Raw genomic sequence first — 16,536 nt, 5'->3', positions numbered from 1 at the left:
CAGGATTTCTGGACAAAGCCAGAAAGCAACTGGAAACAGTCCTCCAAGAGATATGGGGGCCACTTTGTCCTAAGAGCAGCTCGTCACTCGATGGAGGAGAGAGAATGTGGGTAATGCCCATGTGCTCTAGACCTCAGGCTGCCTTAGTGTTGGGAGGATGGGACGCAAGGCTTCCAGCCTCATTTCCCAGTCCTTTAATGACCTGGGTCACAGGGAAAAAGGCCACCCTCTTTTCCAGCAAATACATCAGAATGAGATGTAATAATCTCATTAATGTAATAATTCCATTATTTGAATTCAACTTAGACTCAAAACAATGTCACAAAAGCTGTGGGTTGTCCTCCTTCAGGCATTTTTATTTTATTTTACTTTAAGATTTTTATTTATTTATTCATGAGTGACACAGAAGGAGAGAGAGAGACATAGGCAGAGGGAGAAGCAGGCTCCCTGTGGGGACCCCAGTGAGGAACTCGATCCCAGGACCCAGGATCATGACCTGAGCCAAAGGCAGATGCTCTACCACTGAGCCACCCAGGTGCCCCAAAGGTTTATTTATTTTAGACAGAAAGAGTGAGTTTTCAAGTGCAGGGGAAGGGCAGAGGGAGTGGGAGAGTCCCAAGCATACTCCACACTGAGCTTAGAGCCCTGTGGGGGTCTCCATCCCATGACCCATGAGACCAGCACCTGAGCCGAAACCAAGAGCCTAATACCTAACCAACTGTGCCACCCAGGCCCCAGCCCAGGCACCCCTGCTCCAGGCATCTTTATTTTTTATTTTTTTTTTAAAAAAAGACACATTTATTCAGCGTCATGATCAGACTATTACATTTAGCAATCAACAGCATGGGTGCAAAAAAAAAATCTACATTAAAACCCTTTGTTGGAATGCTTTACACTTTCCACAGAACAGAAACTAAAATAACCTGTTATACAATTAGTCACAAATACAGTCCTCGAGTTTTTTGCCCATACACATGAGTATTGCCTAAAACATGTCTTCTTTGTAGCAGCTAGGCCCTGCTACCACTGTGCTTGGCTGAGTTCACAAATCTGTTGTAACCTGTAGCTTCCCTGTCACTTCTCTGGCTCTCCTCTCCTGCTAAGCTTTGTTTCCTGGCAGTAATTAAAACCTTCTGCCACTGCCATAGCTGCTGCTGCTGCTGGAACCGCCATAGCCACCTTGGTTTCGTGGTTTGGCAAAGTATTGGCCTCCACCACCATAGGGGCCAGAGCTTCTGCCTCCAAAATTTCCTCCTTTCATGGGTCCAAAATTTGAGGATTGATTGTTGTAATTGCCAAAATCGTTATAGCTTCCGCCACCTCCAAAGTTGCTTCCGTCATTACCAAATCCGTTATAGCCATCCCCACTGCCACCGTATCCACCACCACCTCGACTGCCACCGAAGCCACCTCGACCACTGAAGTTCCCTCCACGACCAAAGTTGTCATTCCCACCAAAACCACCTCCACGACCACCACCAAAGTTTCCAGAACCACTTCGGCCTCTTTGGCTGGACGAAGCACTAGCCATCTCTTGCTTCGATAGGGCTTTCCTCACTTCACAGTTGTGGCCATTCACAGTATGGTATTTTTGAATGACAATCTTGTCTACAGAGTCGTGGTCGTCAAAGGTCACAAAAGCAAAACCTCTCTTTTTGCCACTGCCTCGGTCAGTCATGATCTCAATCACTTCAATTTTCCCATACTGTTCGAAATAATCTCTTAGATGATGTTCTTCAGTGTCTTCTTTAATGCCACCGACAAAAATCTTTTTCACAGTTAAGTGGGCACCGGGTCTTTGAGAATCTTCTCGGGAGACGGCCCTCTTTGGTTCCACGACTCTTCCGTCCACCTTGTGCGGCCGCGCGTTCATGGCCGCGTCCACCTCCTCCACGGTGGCCTACGTGACGAACCCGAAGCCTCTGGAGCGCTTGGTGTTGGGGTCTCTCATTACCACACAGTCCGTAAGCGCCCCCCATTGCTCAAAATGGCTCCTCAGACTCTCATCGGTCGTTTCGAAGCTCAAACCTCCGATGAAGAGCTTCCGCAGCTGCTCGGGCTCTTTGGGAGACTCTGACTTTAGACATGACGGCGGTGGGAGGGGAGACTTTCACGATGCTTACTCGGCGGCGTCCAGGGGCAGAAAGGGCGGCGTCCAGGGGCAGAAAGGCTCCAGGCATCTTTAAAGGGACCTCCTCTATCTTAATGCCCTCTTCCCACATCAGTACTCAGTAAGCTGAGAAACAGAGCAGAGAGTGAATCTGAGCGCTGAAATCTCACTGTGATTATTGGTAGAGACCAGACTGGAGCCCAGAGCTTGGTGTGAGAGCCCAGCAGGCCTGCTGGCCAAGCTGGGAATGAAGCAGAAGGACTGAACCAGCCTTCCCACTGCCCACCCTGCACGTTGGTAATGGCGCATGCTCAGATAAGACCAAGGCACGAAGAACTCCAGCTCTCTGCCAATCTTATTGTTGTTGTTGTTGCTGTTGATTTCAAACTCACTGATCATGTAAAGTCACTTTACCTCTCCAGAGACAAAAGAGTAAACAATCAACAGATGCCAGTAGCCTGTGAAAACTCCCCTTACCCAGAACTCAGGGGGGGAAATCTTCCCCACTACACCTGCCCTGCCTGAAAGTCTTGGTAAACTATCTCAGTAAGATAGCTTCCACTGAGAAGAGCCCTGGTCTTGAGGCCTTCCTCTTGCTTGGTGGCCTCAGGCAGCTCCTGGAAACTCTCTGGACATTGGTTTCATCGTCTACAGCACCATGATGGATTTGAGCAACACGGTGTCAAAGCTTCTTTCAGCTCTAACGCTACAGATAGCATGGACGTTTCTCACCTTTCAGACATTGCCATTCGGGCAGCAGGGAAAAAACGACCTATGGGGGAATGTGGATTTTACCTTACCCCCTTCACTGGGCAATGCTAAGGGGGAACTTATTCCACCAGGGATTTCCTCTAAGCAAGACCAGCACTCAGCCACTCTACTGAGCGAGCATTCTTACTACCCTATGTTGACAGAGAAGGGGACAATCCTGCTCCATCAGCAGGATGTGTGAACACTGGGAGGATGTGGGATGACTGGTTTGCTTCTCCTGGCCTCCTGGCACGACCTCCCCCAGTGAGTTGAGTCCACATTGCCCACTGTGGGTCAGAACACCAGGCTTTCTCCCCATTGCCTTCAGGAGCACTAGTTATGGGGCTACACTTGTACACTAGAGATTCTTGTCAACGTTAACCAGTGAGCTTCCAAACATCAGGACTTAACTTCCCCATTCAAACTTGTCTGGGAGTCTCAGGTTCAAGAATTGAAGTAATAAGCAACTGGACGCTTAGTCTTGTCCTATTGCTGGTCCCTCATAAAATCCCCATGTGACGCCATGGGCAATTACAGGTAACACGACATTAAAATAACAATGCTTCAGCTCCCATCTCGAATGGATGAACGCACGCATGCGTGTATGCACACCCCGGTTGATTTATTTTTGAGCAGTGGTTGATGTACTCTTCAAATTACTTATAATTTGAAAATGATTTATAGCTGAAACTGTGTATTGACTTTGTCTTACAAGCTGCAGAAACTGAAACTCAACCAAATATTATTCCTCTGTAGAACCATGAAAACTATCAACTGCCTCTGATTGATTTTAAGTTGCAAGGATTTATCCGAATCGGGGAAGTGCGGTTGGAAAAAAAAATCATACATCTATCAAACGGGGACATGAGTTTCAAACGGTTGAGAAATAACTACATCATCTGAAATGGCTAACTAAACATTTTTAGGAAATTGACTTTTCTGACGACATAAATGGGAATATGTCTCAACCCCCTGACAAGGTTTCACATAATATTTCAGTTATTTGAGGAATATTTCACTATCTCCATCACTGTCCATTTCCATCCCAGATCAGGGGCTGGGTTTTACTTTCAAAATCACCACTGGTCAGGGGCACCTGGGTGGCTCAGCAGTTGAGTGGCTTCCTTTGGCTCAGGGTGTGATCCTGAGCCCTGGGATCAAGTCCCACGTTGGGCTCCCGGCATGGAGCCTGCTTCTCCCTCTGCCTGTGTCTCTGCCTCTCTCTGTGTGTCTCTCGTGAATAGTCTTTAAAAAATAAAAATTTAAAAAATCACCATTGTTCACCTTGGTGCTAAGGACTCTGAGGCTCCCTTCCAGGGGCTATAACAAGTATCCTCACCATTGAATGGACTGGAGAAGCTTGGAGGTCCAAGTCGGCATCCTGCACTAGATCATGCACCCGAGATACTCAGACTTGAGTTAATCCCTCATGCTCCCAGCTTCCCTTGCAGCTAGAATGGTCATGTGACCCAGTCCTGGCCAATGAGAGAAGACAGAGGCTATCCTGGGGGCTTCTGGGAAAGAGTCACCTGCTATAAAAAAGAAAGGAAAAGCCCACGTGGAGGAGTCCTCTTCCGCCATGCTTGCTGCCTCCTTCTTGATTGTTTCTGGAAGCAACTCTGAATAAACAGGATGCTTGGAGCTGTGGCAGGATAGACAGTGGGACTTAGGTGAGCACCTTCTTATCTCAAGCCACCGTGAGTCAGGGAGCTTGTGATTTTCAAGTAAAAACAACCTAACTGATGTTCTCGCTCCTGTCTCCTTTTAGTTTGTGCCTGTGTGCATTTTATCAAACCCAAATCCATTCAAAAATTGTTTCCTGTAGCAAACTCTGTTTGTTCAAAAATTGTTAATGAATTTCGCGGTGAACCTATAATCAATGATTTGTACTTTTCCTAATGTTTTCAAAGGTTACCTTTACCATATATTAAATTCCTATTCACTAGGATCTCTTTAAGCCTCAAATTCCTCATTAACAAAATAATAATAATAATTAATAATAATGATAATGCCAACACATAAGGATAGAGATTATGCTTGCAAATTTCTCAGCCTAGGTCCTGACACATAGTACATTATAATACATCATGCCTATTATTATTACTCCTTACCATTGCTGTTATTATGTAATTTCTGGTCATAAGCTTCTTTATTGGTTTTGTTTTCTTTGTCTTCTGTCTGTGGCTACATATTTTCAATATATACGGTATTTCGTATGAATGGTAGTTAGCTTTATATTTGGCAAAATTATGTTTAAACTCTTTTTCTTTAAATACGGTGTCAAGAATGGAGTGGCATTTTTGAGCATTCCTTATTTCAAATAAGTACTTTTTTATGATAAAATTTAGCACTTTTATTTTTTTATTTTATTTTTTAAAACAATATTATTTATTTGAGAGAGAGAGAGTGAGAATGAGAATGCAAACAGGGGGAATGGCAGAGGGAGAGGGAGAAGTAGACTCCCCACTGAGTAGGGAGCCCAATGCGGGACTTCATCCCAGATCCCGGGGGTCACGACCTGAGCCAAAGGCAGATGCTTAACTGAACCACCCAGGTGCCCTGAAATCTAGCACTTAAAAAAAAAAAAAATACACACCTACCTATTGCCTACTCCCTCTTTTTAGTTGCTATACATAGTAAAGTCTAGAATTTTAGGCCCATATCATTATAACTAAATATTGCTTTTATGTTAAATACTTCTCCTCTAAGAATAATTTTTGACATTTTAATTTAGTTTCGAAGCCAGATTAAACAACTTACCAAACTTGAATTCATGTTTATGTGTTGTAAATGCTTATCACAGCCATTCATTCTTTTCCATCAAGATGTTATATAGTCTCAAGGCTTCTTTTTGCATTTTCTCAGAGATGAATGCAGTACATTTATATAACCTTTTTCAAGAAGGAGACATGGGCAAATGTTACTGACAAGTTCTCTTGCAGAGAATGTCTTGATGTTGTCTTTATATGAAAAAAAGAAGAAAATTCTTGAATCACAATAAGAAAGGAAAAAGTAGAAAATAAGGTCAAAGAGAATGCAGGAGAGGTGAAGTGCCCTGATTATGTAAGGGCCTCTTATGCCTTTGGAAAGATATGGGCTTTTACTGGGAATACTCAGAAGGATCATCGAAGAGTTTTGAGCTGAGGAATGGAGTGTCACCTTTTCAGTTTTGGGTTGTTGTTTTTGTTTTTGTTTTTTTTTAAAGATTTAATTTTTAAGTGATCTCTACATCCAGTAGGTTTCAAGCTTACAACTCCAAGATCAAGAATCGCACACTCCACTGACTGAGCCAGCCAGGCACCCCTAACTTCAGTTTTTAAGTGATTCTTCTGGCTACTGTGATTAAAATCAGCAAGCGGTGCCTGGGTGGCTCCATCGGTTAAGTGTCCAACTCTTGATTTTGGCTCAGGTCATGATCTCAGGGTGGTGGGACTGAGCCCCATGTTGGGCTCCATGCTGAGTGTGGAGCTGCTTAAGATTTTTTCTCTACTCCTCCCTCCACCCGTGGTCTCTAAATAAATTAAAAACTATATAATAAATAAATAAATTAGGCAAGAGGCATTGTAATAATCTGGGCATGAGATAAAGATGTTGGCCCCAGAGTGGTAGCAGTAGTTTCTGAGTCTGCTTTGAGGGTAGAGGCAACTGTATTTCCTAAGGGATTTGATGTCACGAGTGAGACAGGAATAGTATGGCTCAGAGTTTTGGGACCTGAACAACCGAAAGAACAGATCTCTCATCAACTGATCTCAAGCCATCTTTCAGGAAGGGGGCTATTAGGAGTTCAGTTTTGGACATGATGAACTGTGCACATCTATTAGATGTTTAAGTGGAGTTGCTGAATGGGGCATTGGATTATATAAGCCTAGAGTTTGGGAGAAAAACTTGAACATACAAATTTGGAAGTCATCAATATCTAGATGGGGGGATCCCTGGGTGGTTCAGCGGTATAGTGCCTGCCTTAGGCCCAGGGCGTGATCCTGGAGTTCCGGGATCAAGTCCCACGTCGGGCTCCCTGCATGGAGCCTGCTTCTCTCTCTGCCTGTGTCTCTGCCTCTCTCTCGCACGCGCGCGCGTGCTCTGTGTGTGTGTGTCTCTCATGAATAAATAAATAAAATCTTTTTTAAAAATCTAGATGGTATTTAAAGCCACGAGCCTTGGTCAACTCCAACGGTATTTTTTTTTTATAGCTCCCTACATGGAGTTATTTTCTTTGGATGCGTGTTTGAATGAGAATACAGGTTTGAGATTTTGGTTTTCTCAAGACACTAGGTCTAGAAGGGAGGAGAATTTTTCACTGGTCAAGGTCCCAGTCACTGCCTACCCTAGCTAGTGGAACCCTTTCTCAAATCCTCAGCTGGAGGGCAGGCTTACCCATACAGCTCTTGGCCCAACTTAGTGGGAAATTCAGTCAGCTAACACAGTCCTGGTGACCAAGATGGGAGTTGTCTCTGCACCCCTCCTGCCTGATACTCCAAAGCTTCAAAGTGTCAAGTACTGGGACCCCACAACCCAGCATGCACTGTTCCATGGCTCCCCTACAGCGCACTCGGGGACTTATCACCCACCACAGCCAGACCCTCTGACCTGCCTTCTGCCCTGCTGTTTTTTTTCCCTTTTTTTCCCTCAAAGTTACTTCTTACGAATTGCCAAAGGTTAAACCTGTATAGTAAATAGATGCCTCCCCAGGCTCAGAGTATGGGGTGAGATATGAAATATCTCCCTACCTTTGTTTCAATGGGACTATTACTCACGATGAGGTAAAGTCTGAGCTAGCCAGGAGGGAAAGCCCGGTTGGCTTTTCTCCCTTAGGCCCCATCCACCTCACTCCCTGTTCAGGCTTTGGGATGTTCATCAGGTTTAGCTCTAATCTCAGTCTGTCTTCGAGAAGAGTTTAGTGGCAAACTGAAAGAGATCCGTAGAGAGCTGCTAGTCTGATGCCATTTTAAGCCATTTCAACTACAAAATAAAGTCATCTAGCATAGAGGTCACTTAACATTGTAAATTTCTAAACTCTCATCACCAAAGCTAGCTAAAGTCAACAGAGAAATTCCAAACAATTGATAGTAAGTTTCCTCTCTTAGATCCCTGGACATTTTTAACCTATCTCATTTATCTCTCTGGCCATAAATAACAACCAGTTCACTGTTGGGATTCTGCTCTCTGGGGAGGTGGGGGGCAAGTCTGTATATATTTTCCCAACAAGGTACAAATTCCACAGCCAGAAAGAAAAGTCTTTTTCCCATCTCTAAATACATGCATAAATATCCACTGTAGGCAACCTAAAATTAGAATATGCAAATGGTTAAGGAGATTTGGCCTGGGTCCCATTTCTCTCTTTCTTCTACCCCTCTACCTCAGTAATTAACATTTCCTGGGCTCATCTGTTACCCGTATTTAAGATGTCCACAGCCCTCACCCCTCTTCATGACCTCAAAGCCAGGAGAAAGCAAAATGCTCCTCTATCACCCTTTTCTGGGCTGTGGCTACCAGAAGAAAAAAAGGAAAAAAGTCAGATCCACACTTTATGGTTTAATGTGTTGCTCATCTAGTATAATTTTCTCTGCAGGATGCAAACCAAGCCCAATAAATAACGGATTAATGGATAAGGAACTCATGATTAGAGTTCACCCTTAATCAGAGGCTTGTCAGAGGTGTTCAGGAATTGTGTTGCTAAGAGCCTGCTTGGAGCTGAAATTACCATTCTCAAGGATTTATAGTTGAGACACATAGTAACAAAGCCAAATGAAAGCAAGGTCAAGGCAGCACCAAACAGGGAAAAACTCAGAGCACAGATTAAAATTATCTTCCTCTGAGTTCCTAGAGTTTTACTTCTTTTGACACCCCCTCTTTTGTTTTCATGACAATGCTTTTCTCCTACATGAACTTCACAGTACCTCCTGGAAGCCCATAATGACGCCTTGCACAGAGTCATCTGCTATGACGTTTATTGAATTGAACAGAATGGACTTGTAACATTATAGATTAGCACATATGTGTACATGCATGTGGTCAGGTTTTCTCCAATAATGCCCAAGACCCAAGAATAAGAGATTTAGAAGGGGTTCTGGGGAGACATTGATGGGGTTTGGTGGAAGACTCAGGCTACTGGGCATTATGTAAGGCATCGCAGAAATGTTGATCCTGAGTCAAGAAAGGGAAAGTGAAGAAAGATGATTTCAGAGGTGAAGGAGAAGCTAAGGAACCAGAGGGGAAAGCGGGAAAAAGATTTAATAGAAGTAAAAACAAGAAAGATGTTGAAGATAAGGAGATTGGAAGCAAATAAAAGAAGTCCAGAGCCAAGGATCCCAGAGATCTCCAGAGCTCCAAGCTGCAGTGAGATCTCCTGTGGGAAAGACATGAGTAATACCTCCTAAAATGGTCAACACATGCACCCTGTGGAAGGACTGTACAGAAGGGAGCTGAAATGGAAACAGAGGTCAGAGAAGGTCAGAACCCTCTCTGATCAAACTATTGTTAAGAATCACCCAAGTATGAATGGAGGTGGTGGGATCATGATAGGAGGTAGGAGAGGAAGATGGCAAAATTAAAACCCACTGTTAGCTTCTATTTCAAAATGTTCAACCAAGATCTTCAACAGACCATTGACATCCACAACAAACCACTGATGCCCAAATCCTCTGCACCTGCATTTTTAAATCTTTCTGTAAATTAGTTAACATATAATAATACTGCAAAATGGAATTTGTTTCTTGGACCCCACGGGGGAAGAAAGGAATTCTTAAACTTTACCTGTCCTACAAATAGGGAAAAGTAGGCACCCGTCAAAAATGGCAAAACAGGATTATGGTGCAGAAAATTCTAGAAAAGAACCACCTAAGGAACATAATAATAGTTCTGGTTATCACTGCCAACTGTACTTAAAAGAAGTTATTTTCTGGGGGCCTGGATGGCTCAGTGGTTGAGTGTCTGCCTTTGGCTCAGGTTGTGATCCTGGGGTTCTGGGGTCAAATCCTGCATCCCCCACAGGGAGTCTGCTTCTCCCTCTGCCTATGTCTCTGCCTCTCTTTGTGTCTTTCATGAATAAATGAAAAAATTAAATCTTTAAAAGGAAAAAAAAAGAAGTTATTCTTTAAAGTAAGACTTTTTCACAAGAACTCGCAACAGATGGTCTGTACTTCATAGTGGAAGTAGTACATCATGACCGTGAGCTAACGTGGGGGTTCTTGACACAGCAGTGATGCCACAACTTCCCATTCTGCCCACCATCCCCTGTGGGAAAGAGAGCACTTTTTTCTACTTAGAGTTGAGACCCATAATTTCCGCTCTTTGCCAGAGTCAAAAGTGAGAGTGTTTCTCTTTAGCAACAACCTTTCGAAGAAGGCTTCAACTTTGTGGATTGTTATCACACAGCTGTTTTTAACGACTTTATATGGGGAATCTCTCTTCAGCTGGATGTTTGTACTGGCTTTTTTGCTTGGGAGCATGTTTCAGGGTAGAAGTCACTGCTGGGGCAATGGGACAGTTAAGCCCTGGGAAAACAAACTTCCTCTCCAACCAGACAAGTCTTTTAGTCTGTGAATTGCAGAGAGCGACATCGTGTCCCACCTGAGCTCCAGCAGGACCACTGGGGAGTGTCACTCAGAGGCACACAGTGAGAGCAACCACATCACAGTTGTTTAGTAAAAACAAGCAACACATGTTCCCTGATCCAGAGGAGAGCTGGTAGATGGGGCCAGAGAAGCCACCTGTTCCCACCATGGTCCCCACTTTCTCCAGTGACTTCACTTCCCTCCTCCAATGGAACACAATGTCGCTTCTCCCTTGAGTTTTCTCAACTGCCCTCTTGTCTCTCCACTTCAGAGTCTTCCCACAGCTTCATCACTTTGCCCCTCCCCACACCAGGCCTGATCCTTCCAGTCCCCTGGAAACAGATGCCCACATATTGATCAATACTCTTAAACCCATTTTCTCTCAACCTCACACTCATCCCTCTTCTCTGTCTCTAAATAATGTCCAGGGCTTCTATCTTTTAAGAAAAGTAAAAGCCCACCTTCAGGGCAGCCAGCCTGTAATATCAGGATCCTCTTCCCTTCTCAGGCTCATATGCGAATGACTGCCTGGGATAATAAAGCATAAATATTTGGATTTTGTCCCAAGTTCTGGTTCCTGGCACACAGCTCCTAAAAATCTTGGACTTTCCAGGGTTACAAGAGTGTCTTTGGATGCTAGTGATACACTGGAGGCTGGGAGACCTCAGATAGCTTTAGGGTGGGGGCTGAACACCAGAACGATCAAGGCATGATTAGAAATTTGGACCTGTAAACCCCAACCTTTGACTTCTGGGGAGAGAAGAGCTGGAGATTGAGTTAATCACCAGTGGCCAGTGATTTAGGCAACCATGCTTGTGTAATTAAACCTCCATAAAAACCCCTAAGCAGTGGGATTTGGGGCAATTCCGAGTCAGTGAACACATTCCAGGCCCTGAAAGGGTGGTGTATCTGGAGTGGGCATGGAAGTTCTGGGCCCCAACCCGCATGGCTGATCCTAGACATCTCTTCCATCTGGCTCTTCTTGAGTTGCATCCTTTATCATCAACCAGTAATAGTAAATAAAGCATTTTTCTAAGTTTGGTGAGCCAATCTAGCAAATATGAAACCCAAGGAAGGGGTGGTAGGAACCCCAGATTTGTAGCCAGTTGGTCAGAAGTCCATGTGATGGCCTGGGACTTGCAGCTGGCCTCTGCAGAGAGGACAGTCTTGTGGGACAGAGGCTTTACATCTGTGGAGTTTGGCACTAACTCAGTAGCTAGTGTTCAAATGGAACTGGGTTGTGGGTTGGTGTAAAAAAATCCCACACATGTTTGGTGTCTGAAGTGTTGAGGCTTTCAAACAGCTCAGAAGGCCTCTCTGCCTCAGTCCTCTTCAGTCCTCCCTCCAGCTGCCAAGTCTCAATGATGGTGAAAACCTTTCTCACCCCATCAGGACCTGATCTCCACCTAGAAACCCGTATCCTTTCCTGCATTCCTGACTCTGATTTCGGAATTCACCTGGCTTACTTGAGAGCTTGACTTCAATTTATGACTGCTCTACCCTCAATTTTGGTTTCCCTGTTTCTAATCATTTCTGACTAACCCTGGTGTCATAGAGCAATAAGAAGTAACTGATACTTTTGACATGGCGTCAGGCAAACTCACTAGGAATAACAAGCTTTGCATAAGTCATGTACCTGTTATCAAATGTTCATTCTCTCTGAAGGGACCTCTTCCCCCCTCAGCCCTCACCTCGCTGCATCTTCCTTCTGGTCCAGTTAGATATGTTCATCCTCTGGTCCGATGCCTCCAAATATAGATCACCCTTCAGAGAGAGACCACCTGATTTCTACGATGTTGCCATCACATACCACCATGGATATTTGGGAAATCATTGCATTTGACTTAGATTGAAATTATCTCTCAAACTGGCTAAGCCTATGAATTGGGAATGCAACTCCCCCATTAAAAAAAATAAGTCATCCATTCTTCTCCTCTCCTCTCCAGCTGTCATCTTTTATCTCTCCTCTTCTCATTGCAGCTTCTCCAAGTACTGCCTCAATTCACAATCCCCAATCCCTCATTTCTCAAGCCCTTCTCAATACATTCTAGTGACTTCCATCCTCCTTACTCTTCCCCCCGCCCCACAAAAACTCCTCCTAAGGCTATCAAGGACCTCTTTGTCACTATAAGCATAACTTCTTTCAGTTCTTCATTTTACTTAATCTCCCAGTAGTGTTTGATAATGTTAATCACTCCTTTCTCCTTGAAACACTTTGTTGGCTTCCCAGACATTCTCTAGGTACTTCTGTGTCTCCTCATCATGCTCCTGTCTCCAACCAATTGAAGCCATGCCTGTGGCTTCAACCATCACCTATAACTATACCTTAAGTAGATGACTAACACATCTAAAACAGAGTGTTTATTTTTTTAATAATAAATTTATTTTTTGTTGGTGTTCAATTTGCCAACATACAGAATAATACCCAGTGCTCATCCCGTCAAGTGCCCCCCTCAGGGTCCGTCACCCATTCACCCCCATCCCCCGCCCTCCTCCCCTTCCACCACCCCTAGTTCGTTTCCCAGAGTTAGGAGTCTTCATGTTCTGTCTCCCTTTCTGATATTTCCTACCCATTTATTCTCCCTTCCCTTCTATTCCCTTTCACTATTATTTATATTCCCCAAATGAATGGGACCATATAGTGTTTGTCTTTCTCCGATTGACTTATTTAACTCGGCATAATACCCTCCAGTTCCATCCACGTTGAAGCAAATGGTGGGTATTTGTCATTGGTAATGGCTGAGTAATATTCCATTGTATACATAGACCACATCTTCTTTTTCCATTCATCTTTCGATGGACACCGAGGCTCCTTCCACAGTTTGGCTATTTTTTTTTAATTTTTATTTATTTATGATAGTCACAGAGAGAGAGAGACAGAGGCAGAGACACAGGCAGAGGGAGAAGCAGGATCCATGCACCGGAAGCCCGATGTGGGATTCGATCCCGGGTCTCCAGGATCGCGCCCTGGGCCAACCAAACCGCTGCGCCACCCAGGGATCCCACACAGTTTGGCTATTGTGGACATTGCTGCTATAAACATCGGGGAGCAGGTGTCCCGGCGTTTCATTGCATCTGAATCTTTTGGGTAAATCCCCAACAGTGCAATTGCTGGGTCATAGGGCAGGTCTATTTTTAACTCTTTGAGGAACCTCAACACAGTTTTCCAGAGTGGCTGCATCATTTCACATTCCCACCAACAGTGTAAGAGGGTTCTCCTTTCTCTGCATCCTCTCCAACATTTGTGGTTTCCTGCCTTGTTAATTTTCCCCATTCTCACTGGTGTGAGGTGGTATCTCATTGTGGTTTTGATTTGTATTTCCCTGATGGCAAGTGATTCAGAGCATTTTCTCATGTGCATGTTGGCCATGTCTATGTGACTAAGACTGACACCTCTAGGCCTCTCCTCTGAGCTCCAGTCCCTTATTTCCATATACCTGCTTGACCCAGCCTCACAGAAGCCCCCCAAAAATCTCCTCACACCCAACATAAGCAAAAGCAAATTCATTGCATGTCAGTTCATCTCTTGGCCAGAAAGCAATGGCATCTTTCAATAGGGATAAATTTAAAAGAATTTAAAAAACAAAAAAATCCATACTATTTTCCAAGGTGTAAGGTAGTAAGAGGAGGAAAAGGAAACAGACAAGGGATAGTGAACTGGAGAAAAATGTACCCTGATACCATTCTCCTTCTTCCCTGTGACCTCCTGACCATTGGCAAAACTCAGCCAGAAACCGGAAAACATGGGAGCCTATTGAGGCAGTCCATACAGGTCAGCTTCCTGGGGCTCAGATCCGAGTGCAACAGAGAAGAACTGGAGGGACACGTGAATAATAGCCTGATGATCTTCCCACTAAAACAAGTTCTCTTCCAGAATTCCCTCCTTGGGGAATGGTGCCCCCATCCATTCAGTCAATCAAAGCAGAAACCTAATACTTTCTTGACAGTTCCTCTCCCTTTATTCTCCATATTGAAGCCATCGTATATCTTAGTAGGACTTCTCGGAACAATATGTGGCCTCAACTGTTTCAAAACACACTACTTCAGATTTACTTACACCTCTTTTATGGCACTCATTGCAGATATAATGTTACATGGCTTGTAAGATTGTTTTACTGAGACTTTTTTCTCCCGTAATCTATAAACTCCAGAGAGTTTGACAGAGACTATGATTATTTTTGCTCCACTCTCTTACCACAGACCCTGGCATGAAGTGGGTACTGAATAATATTTGTTGAATGGAAACACGTTAGAATTTGCAGGGATATATGGATCACATCGTCATGTTTTATCATCAAGAGACAAAGCTGGAACCCAGCGATACTAAGCAACTCATCCAACAATTCTAAAGCAATTTTTTTATTGTCTTACTATAATAACATTCTAAGTATTAGGTCCTAAGGATCTTATAAATGTAGCAGGAGTGGCTCTCCGTGTTCAAACACCAACACACAGGAAATCTCCTTTCTTTATTTCCTTTAGGTTCAGTGAAATCCAAGTTTGAGTCCTGCTACAACTCTATTGATAGAAACTTCATTCAAGATTCTTCTTCCCAGACTTGCAACAGAATAGGGAAGGTTTGTGCAATATTGTTATGATAGAAAGGGCTTCTAGTCTCATCACTACCCTGCTGAAACCCCCACTGTCTGAGTCAAATTTGTTGAAATTTGGAAGCTCTCTGGCATCTCTTCCATGTCATCTCTGGGTGAACTTTAGGAACCAATGCCTCGACTGGAAGTCTCAGAACCTAGAGTCCAGCCTCCCTAAGTGTCCTAAAAAGAGTTCCCTTACTCCCTGCTGTGTCTTGACACTTTAGGAGGAGGTCTGTGACTTTGTGCTTTTATCCCACCCAGTCTTTTGTCCTCTCTTTTTATTGTAGGAGAAAACTGATAATCTCACTTTCTCCCACTCTCCTTTTCTTCTGGTATTCCTCAAAGAGGATTCCTTAAGCAGAATTTCATCAGTGAGCTCAGGATTTAGCAAAACAGTGTCTGGAAAGGAAAGTGGCCTACAGACCACTTCTGCTAGAGTCTTCTTTTCCAAATAGAAGCACAAAAGAGCTCTTCCCTTTGGTGGAATGGGTGTGTGGGCTGGAAAAACAGGACCAAAAAACAAAAAACAAAACAAAAAAACAATTGAAGCCATGCCTGTGGCTTCAACCCTCACCTATAACTATACCGATAAGTATTTCTTATTTCTTAAAAAGCATACTGCCACAGTAGTATTATTTCATGAAGCCTCATGGCAGACTTGTGCTGTGATGACTGTAGTCTCCAATTTTCAGACAAAAAAACTTCGGAAACTAAGAAGCCTTAAATAACTTACTCTTGTGCAGCCCAACCGGTACATGTCCAAGAAAAGATTTAGGCTGAAAATCTGACCTACCTCAAGCCTGTGCTCTCTCTTTTGGTCTAGTAGCTTTGGGGAAATGCAGAGAAAGAAAATGCCAGGATAAGGCATGGTGGGATGAACCTAGGGTGGAGAGTCTAAACTAGAATTTCCCTGGTATAGAGAAAAGCACAGTAGAAGGCAGCTTATTTGAGGAACAGAAACAAAAAAATCTGAATTATCACATGGGGACATTTAGGGACGTAGGTGTCCTTGGGCTTTGTGCTCTGGGTCTTGGACTTTCCATCACAAGCCATTCAACTTGCTCCAAAAGGCAAGATGTATTTCACAGCAGTACTTTTGGGCTGGGATTTCTTTTTTTAATGGATTCCAAATGAGAATCCTGTCTTCTTCGTGGGACAATCTCTTGTTTTAGTGCCAAAGCTTTACTGTTTGATGGAGGAAATGTTGTCAAAATATGGTTCCCATTCCATAGTCATCAGAAAACACATGGGAGAGATATATAGACTTCCTGAACACACACACACACACGCACACACACACGAATAACTTTCCTAAATAATTTGATGATGACATTTGGAATTGATCTCATACATATTAAACCCTCTGAAAAGTCCACATCTATGAAGAGAAGCTTTAAATAATTAGGTTCCATTGCCTACAAAGGTCAAATACACCCTCTTGTGGTAAATTGGCATATTTTATTTGCACATGATTTCTATATAGAGCTCCTGAGATGATAGTTTGAAGAATAATGAGCATTTGAGAAGAAAC

The 16,536-nt window shown here is 43.7% G+C and overlaps 1 protein-coding gene across 1 annotated transcript; it reads right to left on the bottom strand.

Moving 5' to 3' along the window:
- Positions 1-780: 780 nt before the first annotated feature.
- LOC129497326 (heterogeneous nuclear ribonucleoprotein A1-like) lies at positions 781-1,966 on the bottom strand. Its single transcript, XM_055306145.1, is given in 1 exon segment — positions 781-1,966. A coding segment is annotated over 1 exon segment (828 nt). The 5' UTR covers positions 1,952-1,966; the 3' UTR covers positions 781-1,123.
- Between the last annotated feature and the right edge of the window lie 14,570 nt (positions 1,967-16,536).

This window comes from Nyctereutes procyonoides, unplaced genomic scaffold, assembly GCF_905146905.1.
Source record: "Nyctereutes procyonoides isolate TBG_1078 unplaced genomic scaffold, NYPRO_anot_genome, whole genome shotgun sequence".
NCBI classification, from domain to species: domain Eukaryota; kingdom Metazoa; phylum Chordata; class Mammalia; order Carnivora; family Canidae; genus Nyctereutes; species Nyctereutes procyonoides.
Note: the sequence above shows the minus strand (reverse complement) of the source record. Positions and strands in the feature narration are given on the sequence as shown.